The 23,989-nt window shown below is 38.7% G+C and overlaps 1 protein-coding gene across 9 annotated transcripts in view; it reads left to right on the top strand.

Annotated features, from left to right (window-relative positions):
- Window positions 1-10,968, top strand: part of mlphb (melanophilin b) — a 31,420-nt gene extending 20,452 nt beyond the window's left edge. For 4 of the 9 annotated variants that reach the window (XM_028023279.1, XM_028023274.1, XM_028023275.1 and 1 more), the window contains 6 exons: window positions 4,091-4,174; window positions 5,162-5,368; window positions 5,754-5,903; window positions 6,100-6,168; window positions 6,950-6,998; window positions 9,961-10,559. In XM_028023279.1, coding sequence (XP_027879080.1) covers window positions 4,091-4,174; window positions 5,162-5,368; window positions 5,754-5,903; window positions 6,100-6,168; window positions 6,950-6,998; window positions 9,961-10,010 — 609 coding nt within the window. In that variant the 3' untranslated portion in view covers window positions 10,011-10,559. Of the gene's footprint in view, window positions 1-4,090; window positions 4,175-5,161; window positions 5,409-5,753; window positions 5,904-6,099; window positions 6,169-6,949; window positions 6,999-9,960; window positions 10,561-10,694 lie in introns of those variants that run through there. The other 5 variants (XR_003596234.1, XR_003596233.1, XM_028023277.1 and 2 more) reach the window with 5 other exon arrangements.
- The last annotated feature ends 13,021 nt before the right edge of the window (window positions 10,969-23,989 follow it).

Genomic DNA, 23,989 nt, shown 5'->3' with positions numbered 1-23,989 from the left:
TGTGTCATTTAGCGCTTTAGTGTTTTTCTAACTTTAACAATGTTTAGCGCTCTTAGCTTCCCCTAAGTTCATTTCCAGATAAGTTCTAAAACAATAACTTAGTTGATTGTTTTGTAAACATTTAGTTAAATTAAGTTCAACATCATTGTTGCAATTTTAGCTTTTGATTGTTCAGAATTTGTCAAATAATTAGATGTTTATATTCATGCTCTTATTTTGAAGATGTTTACGTTGCAGCTCCATTTCATCTGATTCTGCTTCAAATACCGTATTTTCCGCACTATAAGGCGCACCTAAAAACCTTCAATTTTCTCAAAAGCCGACAGTGCGCCTTATAATCCGGTGCGCCTTATATATGGACCAATATTGAGCCACAGCAGGTCTCTCAACTACGGTAAGCAGCTGCCGACTTCATTTTCCCGTAGAAGAAGAAACGGAGGAAAGCAGCCGCCGATGCAGCCAGCAGTGCAGGCTGGGTTTTGTGTAAAGACCCCAAAATGGCTCCTATTAAGAGACACGCTTGCAGAGTTTAAGCTCAAGGCGATCAGTGACGCAGTAGAACATGGTAATGGGCTCTTTGCACCTGCCGCGCTGACGTCACAACCGCATGCGCAAATGCGTCTCTTTTTTCCGCTTTGAGTTACCATGACAGCTAGAAAAGACAAAGTCTTATTTCAGACACAAATAAAACAATACTATGAACATTGCTGTCTTCCTAATATAATGGGCTTTTAAGTTTTCATGGATTTCCAAACGATCCTGAATTAAGAAGATGGTGGCTTGTAAATATCCGTCGCTACCAGTTAAAGCTAACGCAGCACAGCAAAGTTTACAGCCTTCACTTCACTCCGGATCAACTTCTTCAGCCTAAAGCAGAAGGTAAAGGAGCCTCCTGTGTTATTTCCATGGAATCACTTCTGTATTCAGCCTGAAAGAGTTTATGGGAACCAGAGAGCAGACCAGAACCAGACAGCCGAGCTACTGACCCGCCTGAACACACTGCTGGAAACACCGTCCTGCTTCACAAGAAACATGCTAAACTAATAAAGCGAAATAACACGGAGACCTTAAGGAACACGGCCATATTTTTCTAAAAGCAACAACTGAACCTGAACCGTCAGCTGAACTAGAACTCCGACACCAGAGCTGCTCTACTGTTAAGCTATGGGCTTGTTGTTCCTCAGGCTGCAGAAGCAAAAAGCCTGAACCGTAAAATCCCCGTTACTTGGTCTCTGACACTAACGACAATAAACCACCTAATATACTTGAACACAAGGTAAAAACATTGTCCGTTAGAATGGATGAAAAATGTTTAGATACTTAGATAGCACATTTTTACAAGAAAATGTCAGAGAATATTTCCTACTAGCATAAGCTAAAGCTAATGTTAGCCAGTTTAAAGAAAGTAAAACTCACCTTCGTATCTGTGTATAACGAGGCGAACATCTTAAAACTTTTCTCCAGCTTATTGTCGGGGCTTCGGATCGATGTTCATCATTTATTGTTACCTTGGACACAACCAGTGGAAAGAGACATTTTCAATAGATCGGAAAAGATTGAGCCGCTTTTCCCCGGAAGCTGAGGTGCAAAGAGCCCATAAAGCAGCAGTGAGAGAATTTAACATGAACAATCGATGGTGCGGAAGTGGAGGAAGCAACAGCTGTTCATTTTGGGAATGAACGGAGTTTTCAGAACGCTGGTTTGTAATCTATTAATAAAGTTTGACTGACCTATCTGACTATTTTGTCGACATTCCCTTTAGCGCAGCTCCATCTAATGGATGCATAACGTAACACCAGCCTCTACTGTAGCGTCTATTCTATGCGCCTTATAATGCGGTGCGCCTTATATATGAAAAAAGTTTTTAAAATAGGCCATTCATTGAAGGTGCGCCTTATAATGTGGTGCGCCTTATAGTGCGGAAAATACGGTACATAGTGGCTATCAACATAGTTGGATTTAGCACTTTAGCATTAGCTCTTGCTAAATACCTGGTTGGGATAGTGCTTAGCTTAGCTTCCGATAAATCAACATGGGTTGATGTAGCACGCTAGCTGCTTTAGGGTTAGCGCTGCTAGCTTTCCAGTTAGCTTTAGGGAGACGCAGCATGAGGAAATCTGATCAGAGGAGACCAGAGCTAAACTTTTATACCTCCAAGCTACATGTCTGGTTGAAGATCTTAACTGTTGGATCTAGTTAAGATCCAACAGGATCTTAACTAGATGGTTCTGGAGCAGAAAAAGCAGGAAAACATGAAGTTTCTGAAACCTAACATTCACCTCAGTGAATATCTGGATTTTCCTTAAAGACGCTAAAACAGAAACTGGATAAATTTCTTCTTTTCTCAGTTTCTGCTTAATCACAAACTGTTATCGGACTGGATACTCATTTAGAGTTCTGGTTCTGGTTTTGGTCGGAGGCGTCGGTGGTTTACTGAGCATCTGAAGGTGTTTGGATTCCTTGAAAACTTGCATCAGCAAACAGATTTCCCACATCGTGTTACAGAGCTCAGTAAACATGTTGGACCTGGATCACATGCGGCCCGTCGGTCTGATGAAGACGAGGCAGCTGCAGGATCACATGTGGTCCAGAGTCGTGACATCAGCGTCTATTCATGGCTCACAGCAACCCGACCCGCCAACGCTGCTCATGAGAAGCAGATCAACGCCTGACATCACAACACCCTCAGGGTTCATCCAAACACCCAGGAATGCACACAGTGGTGTAACCATGGGAACCGAGACGTGCACTGCACACGAGTCCTGGGTTCGAGTCCCGAGTTCTGGAGTCAACAGCAGCCTTAAAGGTCACCTAAAGGTCACTCACAGGTCACCGACCTGCTGATATATTCTGACATCACGGAGACCCAAACATGATGCTGGGAAACGTCCAGACATGTGGCCGTCAGGCAACAGCGTCTGGCCGCCGAGGCCTCCAGGGTTCCCTCAGACGACCTTCAGGGGCCGCCGGCGGAGACGTGTACATCTGTTGAAACCCGTGATGTCAGCGTTCCAGTCCTGTTTGACGAACCAGGAGTCACCGAGGACGGAGTCAGCAGAGTTACGCTGTGATTACACGTGTGAGCGAGAAATCAAAGGCGAAACCACAAAAAACCAAACAAACGAGGGCAAAGCTAAACAAGAGAAACCATGAAAACCAAACAACACTAAACACCAGGAGCCGTTAAATACGACCTGCTGACTCAGCAGATCTAAAGCAGGCAGGAATTCCCCAACCTGGACCAGGTTGAACCTTCATGGAGGCTTTAACAGTTTGACTCAGGTCTGAGTTTTCTGGACCTGGAGGAATCCCTGGGTATTTCTCACCTTATGGTCCGGTAGACCCGGTTCTATTGGATCGCTCAGCGTAACTTCCTTCTTCACCAAATGGAATCTAAATGGAGGCGTCAGATTTTGGCGGTTGGAGGATTTCTCTTTAGTCTTTGGTTAAAAACCAGGAGCCATTTCTGCTGCTAGCGCTAGGCTAGCACGTTAGCTTTGGTTGTATTTACCCAGAATGCCCTGCGTTGTAGTTCAAAACGAACTAGAGTTGAATTCTGCTTCTCCATGTCTGGTTCTGGTTCTGGTTCTGGTTCTGGTTCCGGTCTGTCAGGTTGATCCAACAGCAGATCTGTAATGTGTCGTGGTTTCAAACCTTCAGTGATTATAAACTACCAGCAGGATTTAAAGTCTCGTCTCTAAACGCCTGGATGAGTTTCAGATCAGAGAAATGTTCAGAACATTTCTAATGTTCTGCAGCTGGTGGAAGGCCCACTTTGGAACCGGCTTTATGTGGCTCTGGAGGCTCAGGTCAGAGGTCAGCCTGGTCTCTGGTTCACAGCTGGAACAACTGAAGCTGTGTGTTGACTCTAGATCTATAACTCTAGATCTATAGGTCTAGATCGTTCCTCTTTAGGTCCAAAATAATAACTCCAGCTAATTTTTGGTTTGATGGGCTCAGGTCAGCCTGAAGGTTCTCCAGGGTTTCCCGGTCCGGTTGTGATGGGTTCTGTAAACGTGTTTAAACTGTATAGAAACATCAGTATTCTCCTCATCCTGTATAACTTTAAGTTTCCTCCTGCTTTCCGTAGATCGGTGACCTGAACAAGCGAATGTCGGCCATTGAGACGCTGCTGAGCTGCTTGGAGCAGAAAGTGACGCCGACTAACAGGAAGGTAAACTCTTGTTGCCGGGAAACCGGCTTTAAATAATCAATACGCAGCTATAAATGCCAGGCCTCACTGTCGGCACACTGCTGGTTCCTGTTTGGTTGTTAAATGTTAGTAAAGAAATTTTCTCTAAATGAATGGAAAATGTTTTAAATTGTGAAAGAAGTGGCTGCGCTGCCCCCTGGTGGCCATTCACCGGAGCAGACCGCCTGACTCTCTGCCGCAGACGCTTCATGTTGTCTGGTTCTAATCAGGACACATTCTCTAAAATTGAAGCTCTAAGCATCTGAACTCGTCTGGTTTAACTTCAAACAGAACATCTAAAGGTTCTGCTCTGGTTCTCTGCTGCGGTTCTGATCCGACTAACATCCAGAAAACATCTGGATTTAAAACCTCTGCAGATTAATAATCTGTCTCCATCTAGTTCTCACCTGTCTTGATAGAAATCACGAAAAATTAAATGGAGGTGTTAGTGGCGACTCTGATGGTTTCAGTGTAAATATAAAAACTTTCTGTTTTATTAAACAATGACTTCAGTTCTCAGAGGTTCTGACGGTACAATAAGGAGTCTGGACTTAAACTGTCTGTCTGGTCCAGCTGCTTCAACTTCTTTTATTCACTGTACGTTATTTTATTTTACATTATTTATTTATGTAAAAAAATATATAATTTTTACATTGTTTCATGTTTTATTTATGTAATCTACTTTTATTTTCCCTTATTGATTTAATTATTTTATTTTATTGATGTATTTATTTTTATTTAACTTATTATTTACTTTACATAATTCCAGGTTTTAAATTTCATTTTGATTTAAATATTATTTAATTAGTTGTATTTTGTTTTGTTTTATTGCTGAGGTCGGCTGAATGTGACTGGAACACATTTTATAGATTATTTTTATGATGATTTATCATTAAATTCTGTATTTTTATTTATATAAAATCAGTTAAACCCAGAGTCTGGGTTCTGGGTTCTGTTCTGGTTCTGCAGGACGTCAGAACCGCTCAGAGTCCATCCCCTCCTCGTCTTCCTCAGTGGGATGAAGAGGAGCTGGAGGAGCAGCAGCTCCGGCTGAAGCTGCACCAGCTGACCCACAACATCAGCGACCAGAGCCTGAGCTCTGAGGAGGACGAGCCGGGCGGAACCAGGACCAGAACCAGAACCAGGACCAGAACCGGGCTGGAGGAGGATCTGAAGGTTCGATCGGCTCCAGACGGAGAACATCCAGCGTCATGACGTTTGTTTCCTCTCATTTCTCTGACAGTAAAACAGAAAATAAAAACATCGACACGTAAGGAGAAAATGAAGCAGTAGTGAAATGTTCTGCTGTTCCACCAGTAAAACCAGTTCAGCCCAAAATCCGACCAGCTACTGTCTCACCTCCTTTAGTTTTTAGAAAAAATTACAGATTCAGACACTTAAAAAACTTTTATGCCCAAAGTCAGTTCAGTTCAAATTCAGAAAAACTTTATTGATCCAAAAGGGAAATTAAAAAACTTCATAAATACAATATAAAATACAGTTTATTAATGTTGAGACTGTTTAACTGTTTCCTGATGTGTTTTTGCTGTTTCTCCTGCAGGCCGACCGCCTCCCACTGAGCCCCGACACCAAGCAGCGGCCCCCGCTGGAGCCGCCCAGAACTGCAAGCAGAGGCTCCGCCTCCTTACTGCTGGAGCTGGAGGACAGAGTGGCTCAGGCGGCCGCCGACGTGCAGAGCGCCCAGAGCCAGGTCCGAACGGGTCCGAACGGGTCAGAACGGGTCAGAATGGGTCCGAACCGGGTCAGAACGGGTCTGTACCGGGTCAGAAGGGGTCCGAACCGGGTCAGAACGGGTCTGTACCGGGTCCGAACGGGTCCGAACCGGGTCAGAATGGGTCACAGCGCCACTCAAACCCAGATCCACTAATGAAGCCGTTTCTCCTCAGGTTTCCTACATCGAGGACCGGATCGCTGCACTGAGCACCGCTGGGGGCCCAACAGACCGCAGGAGGAGGGTAAGGTCACTGAAGGTCATTAGAGGTCACTGAAGGTCATTAGAGGTCACTGAAGGTCACAAAGTCTTTGCTGCTGATTAATATGACATCACCTGTTTATGAATATCGGCGCTTCAGGCCAGAGTAAGAAAATGTGTTTTATGTTATAATATTAATAGAAGAAAATATTAAAACTAAGAGAAAAAAATTCTTTTAATTGTAAAAAAGCTTTGATAGATTAATGAGGATCTGCTGTGAGCGGCTCAATCTGAGATTATTTACTCTAAATAAACATTTTAATTTCCTGCTGCTGATCATTTGATGCTGATGAGTGAAAATATTAAATATTTCCTTATTTAAAAACCAGATTATAACTTAACTAGATGATCAACGTTGCTCATTTTAACTCTGATTGTTTTGTGCAGTTTTCATGTTTTTAATATTACAACTTTATTACATTTATTATGCTGTCATTGTAATATTCTGATGTTTTTCTCTTATTATTACATCTTAATTTGCATTTTATTGTTACCTTTTTCTTATTTTTTTATTTCATTCTCTAATTATTACAATATTTTCATATTTTACAATATGAAAACATCTTTGTTTTCATATTACGAATATTCTCACATTATTATGACTTTATTCTCATATTATTATTATTTTTTCCCCATTAGGTTTTATTTTTGTATTATGACTTTTCTTCATATAATTTGGAGTTTTTTCTTCTCTTCCAGCTGCGGCTCTGAACCGTTCAGGTAAAAACTCTGGGTGAACTCTGACCTTTGCTCTCTGTTTGCAGTCGGCGATCCCGGTCCGGACTCGGAGACTCTCCCACAACGTTCCCAGCAGTAAGCGCCGCGACCCGCCGTGTCCCGCCTTAGGTTTCCTCTTCTGGTGATCAGGACAACTGTGTTAAAATAACAAAGATAAAAAATTTATTCAGGTTTATTAGGAGATTAAAAATTATATTTTCACTGATAAAAATGAAAATAGCCTTTATTAGCAAACCTTCTGTCCCATTAAGGTCTGTTAATAAAGGCTGAAGCACTTCTCCCAAACTAACAAATGAATGCTAAATATATATCTATATATATATATATCTACATATATATAGATATATATTGCTGGCTGGATAGCTCAATAGATAAGGCATTGGTATATCACCCGAGAGGGCAGGGGTTCGAATCCAGTCTGGGTCCTTAGGCAAGACCCTTCAAGCTACTGCCTACCTCATACCATGAGAGATACTAAAATGCATAACATGCCGGCTCAGACGTCGCCCGGCCAAACAAGGTGTTTGGGGAACCAGAGCACCTTGATGACAAATGGGCTACTGGAACAAGACGGAAATGGGCGAGAGATGCAACACAAATGCTACGGCAAAAAGGAGGAACCTGGATGTCAGAACTGACTGTTGTTGTGCAACCCCCCCCCCTCCTTTCTGTCTCTACTCTCTCACTCTCGTACTTCTGAGAGGGTTAATTGAGTTTCCTAAATCCCTGGCCTACATCCAGGTGTCCCACCCTTCTTCCCCCTGTGAATTAGCCAGACTGAGCAGCCTACAGCCAACTAGTTTCACAGAGCACACCTGTTAACGGTCGCTCGTTCTCTATTTTACAACTTGCATTTGTTATTGAACCAGGTAGGTTTTAGTGACTCGGGCGAGTCCCAAGGATGAGGTTTTAAATATGGGCTACCAGCAACCTAAAAACATTTTCCACCTCTTCCTCTCCAGAATCAAACATCACAGCTATTTTACAACCATCAAAGAACTTTAAGGTGACTCATTAACTGAATGTCCACAACATCTTTAGATTTTCTTTATGCTAAATATTTTATTAGTAAGGCATTTTTGCAAGGGTCAGTACAGCTTCATTCAGTAGCAGAAATAATCAAATAAGTAAAATCAATCATCTAGTCTATCTTTCCCTACTGCTGACACTGAGAACTAAAAAAGGGAACCTTTGAGAGAGACGGACGGAGTTTGGCGTTTCGAACCCCAGACCTGGCCTGATGATGAAGAAGGTGTTGCAACAGGAGGAAGACGCCGATCGATGAAGGCCAGGATCTCCGCAGGTCCGATGAGCTTCTTCTCCGCATGGATGCTGAGGTCACACAGGACTTGGTGCTGGCAGGAAAAAAGGCACCAGTTCTTCTTCCTTGTCTTTGTCTTCATCTTTGTCTTTGGGGTCAGAACCCAGCCGATGAGAGAAGTGCGATTCGAAGCCACAGGTTGTGGGCCAGACGGGTTGGTCTCCATGTGCAGGACAGTCTCCGGCTCCGTGGCCCCGGCTCTTCTTCAGCTGCAGAGTTCTTTGTCCATCTCGATCTTGGCTCGAAGCTGCCCGGAGGATCCAACGAAAGGTTCCTCTTTTGCACCCACCTTATATAGGGTTCATCTGTCTGCTTAGACAGATGATCTCATATCCGTCACTGTCTTACAGACATTTCATGATGTCTGTGCTAATGTCTCAGGGTTGCTCAACCTCCTGTGTCCCTTGCCTGCACAACCTTTCACCTACTCTCTACCTCCAACATATCAGTGATGTTTAATTGCAGTTACACCTTTTACACCATTTCAAGTTTAATGTCAAAATCACATTTATATCACATTTATTTTCTTTAGCTTCTCTGATTTAGCATTCATTTATAATTTTATAACCATTACTTATTAGTTACTCTTATTATGATCTTAATGTGAGTTATTACAGATGTTTTTCTGAAAAGAAACCAAGAATAATACATGATTCTAATTATTTACTACTAAAGTTACAGTTACTTGTTTTTCTTGTAAGTGTTCCCACAAATATAAGTGTAAGTATTATTACAAGTAAACCAATATTCATATAAGTATTTTACTTTGAATCTTATCCAATTACTAATAATGTTTAGATTTCATTCTTTAAAACTTTACCTTTAAACTAAGGAATAGTCTCAGCTATTTTTATAAATCTGCAGGCTGGAAACTTCCTCTTTTTCCAGGAAACCTGCTTTTCTTGTTTCATGAATCTCTCTGACTGACTATGATTTCTTATGATTAGATAGAAAAAAGTAGAATTAAAGCAAAGTTTGCATGAGACAAAAACAACACACACAACCAGATTTATTTTATTGACACTTAAGTCTACTGTTGGGCCTTGATGTCACTTGAGTGATTCATTTTAAAGATAACTTTATTTATTATTACTGTTAAACTAAAATCTCCAGCATGGGGAAGTGGGATGAGCTCGGATTTTCTTGACAGGACTTAACTACAAATAAATCAAATTTATTCATTTATCAGTCCAGAACAGGAAATCTCTAACTGCAGTCAGATCCATGACTAATGAATGTTTGACCTCTGGGTGAGGTCAAGGTGACGGACCGTCAGCTACCAGCTGTCAGACTCCAGGAGGAAAAACTCTCATCTGGAGGTAATCAGAGGTTAGAAAGGAGCTGAAGGTCAAAGGTCGTCAGACGACCAGCAGAACTGATGTAGATGAACTAGATGTAGAGAAAACAGAAGCTCAGACAGACAGACGGTGGTGAGGTGTACATTACATGAAACAAATCTAAAGAAATTTAGAAATTCATACTATCACTTTAATTATTTCAAATACAGAAAAGTTAATAAAAATAATTCGTGTTTTGAATAATTACGTACTTTTGGGCTTTAATTCTGTCAAAATAATCAGAAAAATCTGATTATATTGTAATAATCAAACATGATATTAGTTATTATATTATTATTTATCACAGTACATAAGAAATTTAAGCTGAAGCAGGAAGTGATGTCATCAGCTTGGTAGCAGTAACTTCTCTGCGTTACAGAATCCGGTGCCGACGACGGGCTGATGAAGAGGAGGCTGAGCATCATGTGACCTTCATCGCTTCGCCCGGAGACAGAGGCGGCAGTGAACATCCCAGCATCCCGTTACCATGGTGACAGGATGCCGTTCCAGCCTGTGACCATGTCTTTTTATTTTTATCTCTTTGTTTATTTAGTTTGAAGGTTTAATTGTAACCGAGCGTGAATGAATTGGTAACCATAGCAACGTGACGGATTTCACAGAAACTCGTTTAAGTTTTTATTATTTCTGAAGTTCGTCTTTATTTCCATCAGTAGAACCAGAACCTCCAGCAGGTCGGCATCACGTCTGCAGGTTCCACTAAAACGCCACTCACAAGATGGCGGCTGTGTCTAAATCACAGCTGACCGTTTAAATCTGGCCATTATTTTAGATTAGTATATTCTTAGTTTATGCTGATGTGAATTTTTTATCATCTTTATTTCACCTCTATTCCATTTGTTGATTTTTTTCTATGATGGTTTTTAATTGTCCAGCGACCATGAGAGACCATACAGTGTTTTATTATTGTTAAAAATAAAACGCTAATTATTAATAATAATTATTATTATTATTATTGTTGTTGTTATTATTATCATCATCATTATTATTATTATTAATAATTATTATTGTTATTATTAATTATTGTTATTATTATTTATCGTTATTATTAATTATTATTGTTATTGTTGTTGTTGTTGTTGTTGTTGGTATTAGCAGTAAACTGGGCCTGACCTGCTTCAGGATGAGCTGCTGAAGGAACACGACTAGAACTGAAGGTCCAGAAAGGAACCAGAACCAGAACCTCTGGTTTGGTGTCAGAACTGGGTCTGGTTTTCATTTCCATTAAAAACAAAAACCTGAACCATTAAAAATCACTCGGAACCTTTCAACATGCAGGTTCTGCTGGGATGAATCCCATCCGGATCGGTCCTCCATGTTTCCTGCTGTTTTTCTTCTTCTTTGTTTTTATTAAACGTCTCAACAGACAGAAATCTGTTCTGGACTTTTTGTTCTCCTGAGTTGAACCAGAACTCTGACCTGCTGCGTCATCAACCTGCTGCTCCTGAACCAGAACCTGGATTATCTGCTGAGTCACTGGTTGCTATGGTGATTCAGCATACGTCACTGGTTGCCTTGGTGATTTCTGCCTCCTCTGGGCATCAGGAGCCCACAGCACTACTCCTCTTTTATCAGTCGGTTCTACAGGGAGTGGGCGTGTCCCTCTGCTCTCTGTCCTCTGATTGGACAGGAAACAGGAAGTCCTCCAGCTGAGATCAGAAGGAGAAGCTGGTTAGTCCCAGGAGGTTCTGGATGTTTCTGGGTCAGAACCATCATCACTCTGAGCTGAACATTCAGAGAAAATAAACTGGGATTGTGGAAAAACTGGAAAATGCATCAGAATAACTGGATTGGATGAAGTCCATGCGACCCGGTTAGGCTGGTGGTTCTGATGGAGAGATGGAGGTTCAGTCATTTAATGCTAAATGTGTTGAAGCCAGTAGAACCGCTGTTTTCCAGAACCAAAATGTTCTGATGGGATTCTGTTGGACTTTTTCTGCCCTGAGCAGAAAACAAATCACAGCAAATAAAAACAAAGATATTAACTCATTTATTATTTATTATTGATCAGACAGACTCAGTTCTGTTGGATGAACAGAACTTCATGCTTGGATCTGGTTCTGTTCAGTCAGGAAATGAAGTTTCTCCATTTTAAACTTTGAACAGAGAAGAATTCAGCAGATCAGAGTCTGACTGCAGCAGACGGGCTGAACGGGTTCTGATGGTACCGGTTCTGATGGTACCGGTTCATCTGAACTCAGGTGGAGTTTCCTGGTTGAAGTTTCATTTCCTCTCATTGTGGTGGAAGTCATTTCCTTCCACTGATCTTCATCTAAAGGTAAAATATTGATCTTTGATTGATTCCAGCAGATTGGCCCAGTTTTTATGTTATCAGACACAAAATGGTGAAATGAACCGAATCAAACCAACAAGATGAGCAGGAAACATTTATTTAGCTCTTAGTGAAACATATTTATTATATGAACCGCTTAAACTTTTTACAATTTACAGTTTTAACTTGAGTTGTTCTGAACCAGTGACGTCACAGCTGGTCTAATCTATAAACTTCTTCTTTACGTATTTCCATAGATACATTTTAAATATGTTTATTAAAAATGTAATTCCATAAATAAAAATGGTTCTGTCAATGTGAGACTTTATTTAATTTGCATCATAAACATTTTAAACGACTGGATAACTTTGTACAGAGTGAACTTGTTGTTCTTTCACTAACTTTAGACTGAATGTTTGTTGTTTCTATTTTAGTTTTCTACGTTTGTTCTCTGTAAAGTTCCGCTCAGTGGCTCCACCTAGTGGCTGCAGACTGACTCTCTCTCTCTCAGTGCCGATGCTTCTAGTAAATGATGAACGTTCAGTGTTTCCTCCTCAGGTGAAGCTAGAAGGTGTAGCTGATGAGTCCCGCAGCATGGATCGGCGTGAGGACGGAGTCTCTCCCTCCAGAACCGCTCTGAGTGGAGAACATGAGAACCAGAGCAAAGTTCAGAGGTCAGATCAGCTTCTCTACCTGTCCAGGTCTTTTCTCCCTGCACTCACATCAGCAAACCGCCTTTATTCACAGGAAACTACCAGAACCAGAACCTGGACCTGGACCAGAACCAGAACCAGAACCAGAACCTGGACCTGGACCTGGACCTGGACCAGAACCAGAACCTGAACCTGAACCTGGACCTGGACCTGGACTTGGACCTGGACCAGAACCTGGACCAGAACCAGAACCAGAACCTGGACCTGGGCCAAGCTGTGTGTCTTTGAAGAGCGGCTGGTCGAAGTTTTTACATTTTGATTTGAAATCAGACCAACCTTCATCTGCAAACAGGTGTAACATAACCACTATGTTTGTTTTTTTCTGAATAAATACATTAAAAAATAAATGTATCAACCTGTCGTGTAGAACAGTTGCTGTGATTAATTGTTAAAAAGGATTCCAATTTCCACTGGTTATAACTGATTTTGTAAATCCTGATGTTTTCAGGTGTGTGTGAAACCAAGGGCGTAGGTTTGGTCTAAGTTTTGGTGGGACCTCACAACTTACTCACCAGCATTTAAAATGAATGCTACCACTGCGTAGTATATTGAAATATTAAACTAATCAATGTAGATTTTCGTCTATTTATGTTGTTTTAGTTAAAAAATACATATGTTTTTTTTTTTTAATTTATATGGCAAAAATTGGTCGGGACTATTTTATATCCCTTGAATATTGGTCGTGACATGTCACGACCGTCCACACCCAAACCTACGCCCATGTGTGAAACAAATGAGTAATTAAAAAGGGGCGTGTGAGGAAGACGCTCACCGTGTGGCAGAACCAGGAAGGAGACGGGGCTACCGTCGGCAGGAGCTTCTTCGAGCAGCGAGAGTTTTTGAAACAACTTTACAAAGGGTTTTGTTATTTTGGCGGTTGGCATAAACTGGAGTGTGACTGGATTGGGATGACCACAAAGGTAGATGGGGGTGGTGATGAAGATGATATGGATTTTGATGAATGGACTACGGTAGGTAGAGGAAGGGGTAGAGGGAAGGAAAAAGTTTCGAAAGATGATAGAGAGATTGGTAACCTAAATAGTAAGAGAAGTTTAGAGGAATATAGTTCAGATGAAGAAAACAGAGTGGTTAGGAGGAAAATGGTAAATGAGGAGTTTAAGGTAATACTTCAATTCAGGAAGGAAGATATGAACATAAACCTCAGTCCGATAGCAGTGTCTAGAGAAATAAAAAAGAAAATAGGGGAGGTTGAGTTTGTAAAAATCTTGCGAGATGGTAATATGTTGATAAAATGTAAGTCTGAAGAACAAAAGAATAAAAGCATGCAGATTGATAACATTTGTAAAAAGGTTGTGAGTGAAAAGAAAATTGTTGGAGAAAACAGAGTATCACGTGGTGTAATCACAGGTATTCCGCTTGAGGAAGATTTAGAAAAACTTAAAAGAAATATACATGGTGGTGAAGTGCGGAGATTGAAAAGATTGTTAAAATCTGTGGATGGGGAGAAAATAGAAAGTTTTTCGATACTTCTGGAGTTTCAAGGTGATGTTCTTCCTGATAAAGTGAAAATTGGGTTCTTGAGTTTTCCTGTTAGACCTTATATTCCTCCTCCCTTGCACTGTTACAAATGTCAAAGGTATGGTCACATTGCATCAGTGTGTAAAGGGAAGCAAAGATGTGCTAAATGTGGTGAAGATCATCGATATGATGAATGTGGAGCAGATGTACAGTTGAAATGTTGTAACTGTGGTGGTCAGCATAATGTAGCATATGGAGGGTGTGAAGCAAGGAAAAAGGCAGCAGAAATTCAACAGCTGAAAGTAGTTAAAAACATTTCTTATGCAGAGGCAGCAAAAAGTGTTCAAGAAAAAAGAATAGTTCAGAAAAATCAGCAAGTGTCTTCTAGTCCAAATCGTGGACCAAGTCAAAAAACAATGTCAGGAATGGAAATTACAATGGATAAATTAATTTTATTCATGGCTTATGTTATTAATTGTACTGATCAAGTGAAACAGAAAACTGAAAAAATCAAGATTATAGTGAAAGGTGCAGAAAAATTTCTAGCTGTGAAGGATTTATCTTGGGAGTTGATAAATAAAAGGCTTGAAATAGATGGGAAGCAAGGTGGAGGAAGAATTTAATGCTTATTTTACAATGGAATGCAAGAAGTTTGTTAGCAAATGGACAAGAATTTAAAGGATATTTAAACTATTTGAAAAATAAACCAGATATTATTTGTATTCAAGAAACATGGCTTAAACCAGAGTTAGATTTTGTCATAAGAGGGTATAATAGTATTAGAAGAGATAGGGAACAAGAAAGTGGAGGAGGATGTGTAATATTTATAAAACAAGGAATACAGTTTAGATTTTTAGGAAAAGGAGCTTCACTAGAATGGTTATCTGTGGAAATCTGGATTAATAAAGAAAGTATTAATATATTAAATTTTTATAATCCGTGTAAAAAATTGGATTTAGATGAAATGGAGGAAATGTTTAAAAATATAGGAAGAAAGTTCATTTGTTGTGGAGATTTCAATGCTTATAGTACTTTGTGGGGTAATAGGAATGATGCAAATGGAGAAGTGGTGGAAGAAATAATGGATAGAAAACATTTGGTTTGTCTTAATAATGGAGAAGGGACGAGAATTAATATTAGAAATAAATCAGAATCAGCGTTAGATTTAACTTTAGTTTCAAAGAATTTGGCTGGGATTAGTAAGTGGAAAATATTAAGAGAATCAACTATAGGTAGTGATCACTACCCTATACTTATTGAAATTGGTAAAGAAATAGGAAAAATTGTTAATGAGAACTTAGAAAGATGGATATTTGGAAATGTTGATTGGGAAAAATATAAAATAATAAATGATGAAGAGATGCCATCCATCCATCCATCCATTTTCTGTGCACCCTCGTCCCTAATGGGGTCGGGAGGGTTGCTGGTGCCTATCTCCAGCTACGTTTCGGGCGGGAGGCGGGGTACACCCTGGACAGGTCGCCAGTCTGTCGCAGGGCAACACAAAGACATACAGGACAAACAACCATTCACACACAAACACACACCTAGGGAGAATTTAGATAGACCAATTAACCTAACAGTCATGTTTTTGGACTGTGGGAGGAAGCCGGAGTACCCGGAGAGAACCCACGCATGCACAGGGAGAACATGCAAACTCCATGCAGAAAGACCCCGGCCGGGAATCGAACCCAGGACCTTCTTGCTGCAAGGCAACAGTGCTACCAACTGCGCCACTGTGCAGCCATGAAGAGATGCAAAAAGTTAATATAGATTTGGATGTTGATATGGTAAATTCTTCTATTTGTGAGGCCATTTTAGGGGCTGCTCGAGAAACAATCCAAAGGAAAAAAGGAAAATATAAGAAGAAAATTGTTCCATGGTGGACGAAGGAATGTGATGGTGCAATTAAATATCGAAATAAAGCTTTTAGATTGTTAAAGAGAAATCAGAATTTTCAGAATTTTATTGAATATAAAAGGTCACAAGCTCTGGTTAAACGAACGGTGAAAAATGCAAAAAAGGTTTATTGGAGTAATTTTTGTGATTCTGTAGGTAGGGAAACAAAGATTTCAAAAGTCTGGGGAATGATAAAGAGAATGAATGGAATTAGAAGGGAATATGGATATCCAGTTCTGAAAGATGGAAATGTTATTGCTGTGACTGAGGAGGAGAAAGCAAATATGTTAGTTAAAAAATTTGTTAAAGTTCATAGTTGTAATAATTTAAGCGCAGAAGAAAACCGCAGAAGAAATTGTACAATTAATGAAAATGTAAATTTATTAGAAGAAAATGTAAGAAATAATGATTTATTGAATAGTCCCCTTTCTTTATTTGAATTAAACAATGCCTTAGGAAAATCAAAAAATTCATCTCCAGGAAAAGATAATATTTCTTATATTATGGTTAATAAGCTTAGCAATTCATCTAAGAAGGTTTATTGGAATTCTATAATAAGATATGGGATGTGGGTATTTTACCTCTGGCATGGAAAGAAGCAATCATAGTTCCAATCTTAAAACCAGGTAAAGATCAGTCCAATCCAGCAAGTTACAGACCCATTGCTTTAACTTCTCATATTTGTAAAATAATGGAGAGAATGGTAAATGAAAGATTGAGCTACTTTGTTGAAAAGAGGGGATATTTATCAAAATGTCAAAGTGGATTTAGAAAAGGGAGAAGCACTATGGATCCTTTATTATGTTTAGAACATGAAATCAGAAAAGGGCAAGTTAACAAGGAGAGTGTAGTGGCTGTTTTCTTTGATATAGAGAAAGCTTATGATATGATGTGGAAAGATGGATTTTTAATTAAATTGAAAAAAATGGGAATTAATGGATCAATGTTTTATTGGATAAAAGATTTTTTACAAGATAGATCAATACAAGTAAGAATAGGACAACAATTGTCAGAAAAGGTTTTTGTTGAGAATGGTACACCTCAGGGAAGTATAGTGAGTCCCTTGTTTTTTTCTATTATGATTAATGATATGTTTGACAATTTGGAAAGTGGAATGGGGTTTTCTTTATTTGCTGATGATGGAGCAATATGGAAGAGGGGGAAAAATTTAAAGTTTATTGTTAAAAAGATACAAGAAGCAATTAGTATTATAGAAGACTGGTCATTTAAATGGGGATTTAAAATTTCTATAGACAAAACAAAGACTTTATTTTTTACAAGGAAGAAAGCATCTGAAAATTTAAAACTGCAACTATATAATCATGAATTAGAAAGGGTAAGGGAATTTAAGTTTTTGGGTTTATGGTTGGATGAAAAACTTACTTGGAAAAATCATGTTCAAAAAGTAGTGAATAAATGTAAGAGAGTTTTAAATGTAATGAGGTGTTTGGTGGGAAGTGAATGGGGTGCTGAGAGGAAGGCATTGAAATCAATATATACTGGGTTAATAAGGTCTGTATTTGATTATGGAAGTATTGTATTTGGGTCAGCATCAGAAACACTATTAAAAAAATGAGATAGTATTCAGTATCAAGCCTTGAGGTTATGTACAGGAGCAGTTAGAACAACTCCAACGTCAGCTTTGCTAATAGAAATGGGAGAGATGCCACTTAATTTAAGAAGATTACAGTTAAAGTCCAATTATTGGTGTAATTTAAAGGGCCATGATGGAAATCATCCATGTCAAGACATTTTAAAATCTAGTTGGGAAAAAGAAAAGAAGAAATTAAATTCTTTTGGATGGGAGATAGAAAATGTTATAAAAGATTTTGGTTTATCTGATATAAACATTAGTCAAACAGTTCCTCTTTCACCAGTTTATCCGTCTCTATTTCATAATAATGTTGTTGATTTAACTTTGTTGGAGAAAAGAACAGGAGAAAACATTTCAGATCCATATTTGGTTCAATCATATTTAGATAGTAAGTACTATGGATATGTCCAAGTTTTTACAGATGCGTCTAAAAACTCAAATAGCAGTAATGGGGTATCTTTCATTGTTCCAGAATTCAAAGTTAAAAAATGTAAAAGAATTACTGATGGAGTATCAGTTTATACTGGAGAGATGATGGGAATTATTTTAGCTTTAGGATGGATTGAGGAAGTCCGTCCATTAAGAAGCATAGTATGCTCTGATTCAAGTTCTTCATTATATTCATTAAAAAATAATCGTGCTATTAGTAGACCGGATCTTTTATTAGAAATTCAGTTAATAACATATAGAATTCAAGCAATGGGGTTATTAGTTATATTTACATGGATACCATCACATATAGGAATAAGAGGGAATGAGTTGGCTGATAAATATGCAAAACTAGCTTCAAAATATAGTGATATTGATATATTAGTTCCATTTAGTAGAGAAGAAATCAAATCTATTATTAAACAAAAGGTTAAGGAAAGATGGCAGAGACAGTGGGAGGAAGATAGAACTGGTAGATGGATGTACAGTATTCAAAGAAAAGTTGGTGCAATGAGGAGAACGGGACAAAATAGAAAAGAGGAAACAATTATATCTAGGTTGCATTTTGGACATACAAGGTTAAACAGTAATTTATTTAAAATAGGAAAACATCGAACTGGAAGTTGTGATTTTTGTGGTCAAGAAGAGACAGTAAAACATGTTTTGTTGTTCTGTACCAAATATTCTGTTGAGAGAAGGAAATTAGTTAGCCGGTTACAAGAAAATAAATTACAGTTAAATTTACAAGATATTTTGGGAAAAATTTCTAATTCTAAAGATATAAGTTATTTAATTAATTATCTTAAGAAAACAAAATTGATAGAAAAGATTTAAGTGTTGTTATTTTATTATTATTATTATTTTTATTTTTTTATTTTTATTTTTTTTTATTTTATTGTTTTGTTTTGTTTTGAGGGGGGTGTATATAGTTAGCGTCCCGATCCACACTCCATTCCAGTAGATGGCGGTAATGCACATCTAAAAGTTGTTTGCCAACCGCCATAAAAAAGGAAAAGAAGAAGAAGAAGAAGAAGACGCTGACCGTGGGATCTGTGCAGCGGGAGTTTTGACTTGTCTGAACGTTTAAAACTAGTAAAAATCAAAGGAAAGACATAAAAAAAACAGCGGTCAAAGTTCGCCCCGTGCCGCAGACAGTATTTTAGGAACTGGATCGGAGTTTGCACCCAGGAAACGGCGCCCGGTGCAAGTGGACGCCACCGAGGGGAAAGAGAAACGCTCCCGGTGAGATCTGGACGGTACTTTTCTTTTTGGGGATTTTTGGTGGTACCACTCTTTTTCCGTATCTTTGTTGGGAGGAGTTTTGACGTTAGGATTTTTCATTTTGGATCGGGACTTTGGATCAAAACGGAGAAATACTTCAAGGACTTTGTTTATTTTCCCAGGATATGGAACTGCTTTGTGGACAATAATCTCTTTGAAAAAAGGATGGGGAAATTTTGGACATTTAATGAATTAGGTCTTTTGCTGATTCAAACCGAGTGACCATAATTATTTTTGAGGGAATGTGGTTATCAATCAGTCAATCAAGATAACTATTATTATTATATTATATTGAAATTCTTTTGAATAAATCATTGTTGCTAAGGATCAACTTATTTCTTATGAGTGATTGGGTATTTATTTATTTTTACAAATTAATGGTGCAGCATACCTTACCTGATTCCTGGGACAGATCTCCCTTGTGTGTATTTGTAAGTTCTGCTTTAAGCCGAATGTAACACAGGTGAGCTGATTATAAATATTCAGACTAATTATTTTAATCTAATTTTATTCCAACGTATTTAATGAGAACTCAGATCTTTTTCTCATGTCTCATGTGAACACATGTGAACACAGTGTGTGGTGGAGGCCAAGTGAATAATTAAAATAATTCAAACTGAACTGATTCAGTTTGAAAAGTTTGTATTCAACATTTTTACTAATTTGTGGTTCTATTTGTGAAACCACAGACTGGACCAAAACCAGTCCAGTGGACCAGTAGAGGTTCCCAGAGGTCCGTCTGTCCTCCATATTTATGGTTTGTACCTGAACAACAAATAGTTCTCCATGGTTCTGTTCAGTCGTCTCCATGCTGCAGTTTGGAGACCAGAGTCCAGTTGATTTGTTTAGCAAATGAAATCAGCAAGAAGTTCAATGTGATTTACACCATAAAAACACGATAGAAGCCAATTATCAAATAAACTAAATGACATTTTATCAAATGCTATCATCAAAACCATCAAACAAAAATCATCAGTCATCACATTACAGGCCTGTCAGCCTGTCCAACATGGACCTGCTGTTTGGCTTCATGACTTCATTTTTCCTTCAGATCTTAGTCTGTTCAGCTGCTGCAGGAAAAACAAGCTGAAGGTCCGGAAGGTTCTGAGTCCAGATGACCCTAAAGGTTCTGAGTCCAGATGAATCTAAAGGTTCTGAGTCAGTGGGAGGAGCCGACCGTCTGCAGGAAGGTTGGATTATTTCTTTCAATGTTAAATCTGGAGGTTAAATTAGGAACATAACATGGATTAAACACTGTAAATTTATATAAATATTTCAATATTAATATTCTTTTTCTAACTTTTCTCTCTATACCGAACATGTTAGAGTTTATATACCGAGAGTTTACTGGGATAAAATATTAACTCTTTAATGTTCTGTTTCACCTCAAACATAATTTAATCATATTCCTCGTTATATGATTATTTGTTTGTCAGATTTTAAATACAGTAGGAAAGATAAACCTTTAGTTTAAATTTCCCACCAATGATATGAACAAACTGTTATTTAGGATAAAATGAAGAACTTTTAACATAATGAACAGATTTGTTTTTAACATCTGTTCAGAAATAAAATATTTTTATTTCTGCTGAAAATACATTATTCATGCTTCCTGTTATCAGTTTGTCACAAGGTGGATTCATGATAATATTTCTTTTGAAGACATCAAATTAATCAGAAATCTCACGACCCCACTTCAGTACCTGTGCGCCCCCTGTGGGGGCCGCGCCCCCCGTGTTGAGGACCTCTGCTTTAACAGTTGATGCTGCTGCTTCCTGTCTCTCTGAATTATTCAGCAGCTTTTTGTTGCCATTTTTCGGACCACAAACGTTTTAATTACAAACCAATAAAATCAACTCTGTTCAATGAATCACCAGAATATTGATGTTCATTTTTTATCCTGTTTTTCTCCTTTAATAAACTTTCCTGTCAAACATGAATCCGTCATAAAGCTGCTGCTGCCGTCAGGTTTCAGTAAATCCTGATCCAGGTTCTGAACCAGAACACAGACACTTGAAATGATTTCCATTTCCTCAGAGAAGTTCATGTTTCCTAGAGACTCAGTAGGCGACATGTTCCTGAACGCATCCTTTAAAATCAAAGTTTAGGGGAAATAAAAGTGATGTCACTTCCTGCTGCAGGCTGCAGCTCCACCGGACCCAGAGGAACCAGAAGGTTCTGCAGAAGGTTCTGCTCTGATTCTCCTCCACATGTTGGGAACCTCTGAGGTCCAGATGATCCGGGTCTGCGAACCACCTGCGGTTACACCGTGTGAACACCAGGGGGCAGCGTTCCTCATGTTTAGAAACTGGGCCAAAGTAAGAATCAGGAAATAACTCCTTAAAATTTATTTTACAAACATTACAAATTCCACTGGTGGATTTTTTCACTTCTAACAAAATGTTTCAGATGTTTTAAGTGAAACTCTGCCAGTGGAATCAAGACTTAGTTTTTTTTAGTTACTAATTTTAAGAAACTACTGACTGAAACAATCTCCTCTTTCTCCCTGAAAAGTTGCTTATAAATTAGTTTGGTCTTATTTCAGGTTTACTCAGATATTTGTACCTGAAACTAAACAAAAACACTTGGTGAGATTTTGTGCTTCTGCAGTTTGTTAGCTACAGAACAGTTTGTTAGCTACAGAACAGTTTGTTAGCTACAGAACAATTTGTTAGCTACAGAACAGTTTGTTAGCTACAGAACAGTTTGTTAGCTACAGAACAGTTTGTTAGCTACAGAACAGTTTGTTAGCTACAGAACAGTTTGTTAGCTACAGAACAGTTTGTTAGCTACAGAACAGTTTGTTAGCTACAGAACAGTTTGTTAGCTACAGAACAGTTTGTTAGCTACAGAACAGTTTGTTAGCTACAGAACAGTTTGTTAGCTACAGAACAATTTGTTAGCTACAGAACAGTTTGTTAGCTACAGAACAATTTGTTAGCTACAGAACAGTTTGTTAGCTACAGAACAGTTTGTTAGCTACAGAACAGTTTGTTAGCTACAGAACAATTTGTTAGCTACAGAACAGTTTGTTAGCTACAGAACAATTTGTTAGCTACAGAACAGTTTGTTAGCTACAGAACAGTTTGTTAGCTACAGAACAGTTTGTTAGCTACAGAACAGTTTGTTAGCTACAGAACGTTCTCCTGGTTCAGTGTGTCTGTGTTTCTCCCTCCTGTCCGCTCAGCGAGGCGGACCATTGCTCGTTCTGGTTCTGGTGGGTATTTTCTATCCTCTCAGTGAACTGGAAAGTGTAACTAGCCACCAGTGAAAGCTTAGCCCCGCCCCCTGGCGATTTTCACCAAAGGGGAGGAGCCTATAGACACTGAGAGGCGGAGCCTAGAGAGGCCGAGGGGCGTGGCCAAACGTGGGAATGAATGGTGCTAAGCGGGGCTGTGGTCAGGACCAGAGAAGAATTGCTGCTAACTTAGCTTTGTTGCTATATTTAGCAACTGTTCAGAAACTCCAGACACTTTTCCAAAAATAAACCAGCAATTTTTTTTCTAAGGACTAGGGACAAATCAAACAACTTCTTTAAATAAAGCAATTAGAGACAAATATGGTGACTTTTTTCATTAAAGCAACTAGCAAAAACATTTGTTTGCTTTTTCAAAAAAAGCAACTAGAGACAAATCTTGTTTAGTAATTTAGTTTTTTAAAAAGCCTCTGTGGTAAATGTAGACACCTTTTAGACAATTACTTATCATCTAAAAGTTGAGTTTGAGGTTTTTTTCTCTTTAATGATTCTTTAGAAAGGAGCTGAATTCAACGCATGTCTCTAAATATCCATAAAACCTGATTATAAAGTGACCGGTCCACATGGTCCGGTTCCGAACCGTGTGGCCGAACCGGCCGTGTTTCTCTTTAAGAATCTGCGGCCTGTTTTAAAGCTCAGTGGTCATCATTAAAAATAGCTCAGAGGTCTGAGGGGGGCTGAGCTTTCCCACTGAAACTGAATCCCTGAACGCTTCTAGAGTCCAGCAGTTGATGCTGCGTTCAGGTGAGGCTCGGAGAATTCAACACTCAGTTGCTCACTTGAGGCGGTTGGTTTAAAATCTTTTATTCTGAACACAGAGACACAAACTGGAATATTATGAAGATTAATCTGCTCCATTTGGACCCAGGTTCGGATCACTTACTGACATGAGTAAATATTAAATATTTATTCGTTAATAGATAGTATTGAAATTCTTCCTGTGATGATCGGACTTTGCATTAATATTTCCTCCTGATCTACATGAAAAGAAGGACTCCATTTAGGAAGAACCCAGCAGAACCAGAACCGGAACCAGTAGGAGTTTCCATCTGTCCAACCAGCGAATATTAAAAAGTGGGTTTAGTTCAACTGCTTTTAAAAGGAATGTGAAAGTTTTACATCTTATTTATAGATGTCAAGGTAATATTAATATAATGACATAAATATATTGTTATATAAAGCTATATAATAAAATAATAACGCAGATTAGCATTATTATTCAAATGATTAGAAATTATTTCTAGAAAGTGTTATCATTATTGTATAGCCAACGAACAGAAGCTATAAATATTTCAATAATGTTTTATTAGTATTAGGTTTTTTTGTGATGTTTTTAATTTTCTTGAACACTTTGAATTGTTTTTGGCTGAAAGGTATAGAAATATAGTTGCCTTGCCTTACACATAGTGACGTCACAGTGACGTATCTCTTGTCTCCAGACCGCCAGTTGGTGAGTTTTAGCTGTGG

This window comes from Xiphophorus couchianus, chromosome 7 (assembly GCF_001444195.1).
Source record: "Xiphophorus couchianus chromosome 7, X_couchianus-1.0, whole genome shotgun sequence".
In the NCBI taxonomy this organism is placed as follows: Eukaryota; Metazoa; Chordata; class Actinopteri; order Cyprinodontiformes; family Poeciliidae; genus Xiphophorus; species Xiphophorus couchianus.
The sequence above is the reverse complement of the archived record's forward strand: the minus strand, read 5'-3'. Positions and strand labels throughout refer to the sequence as shown.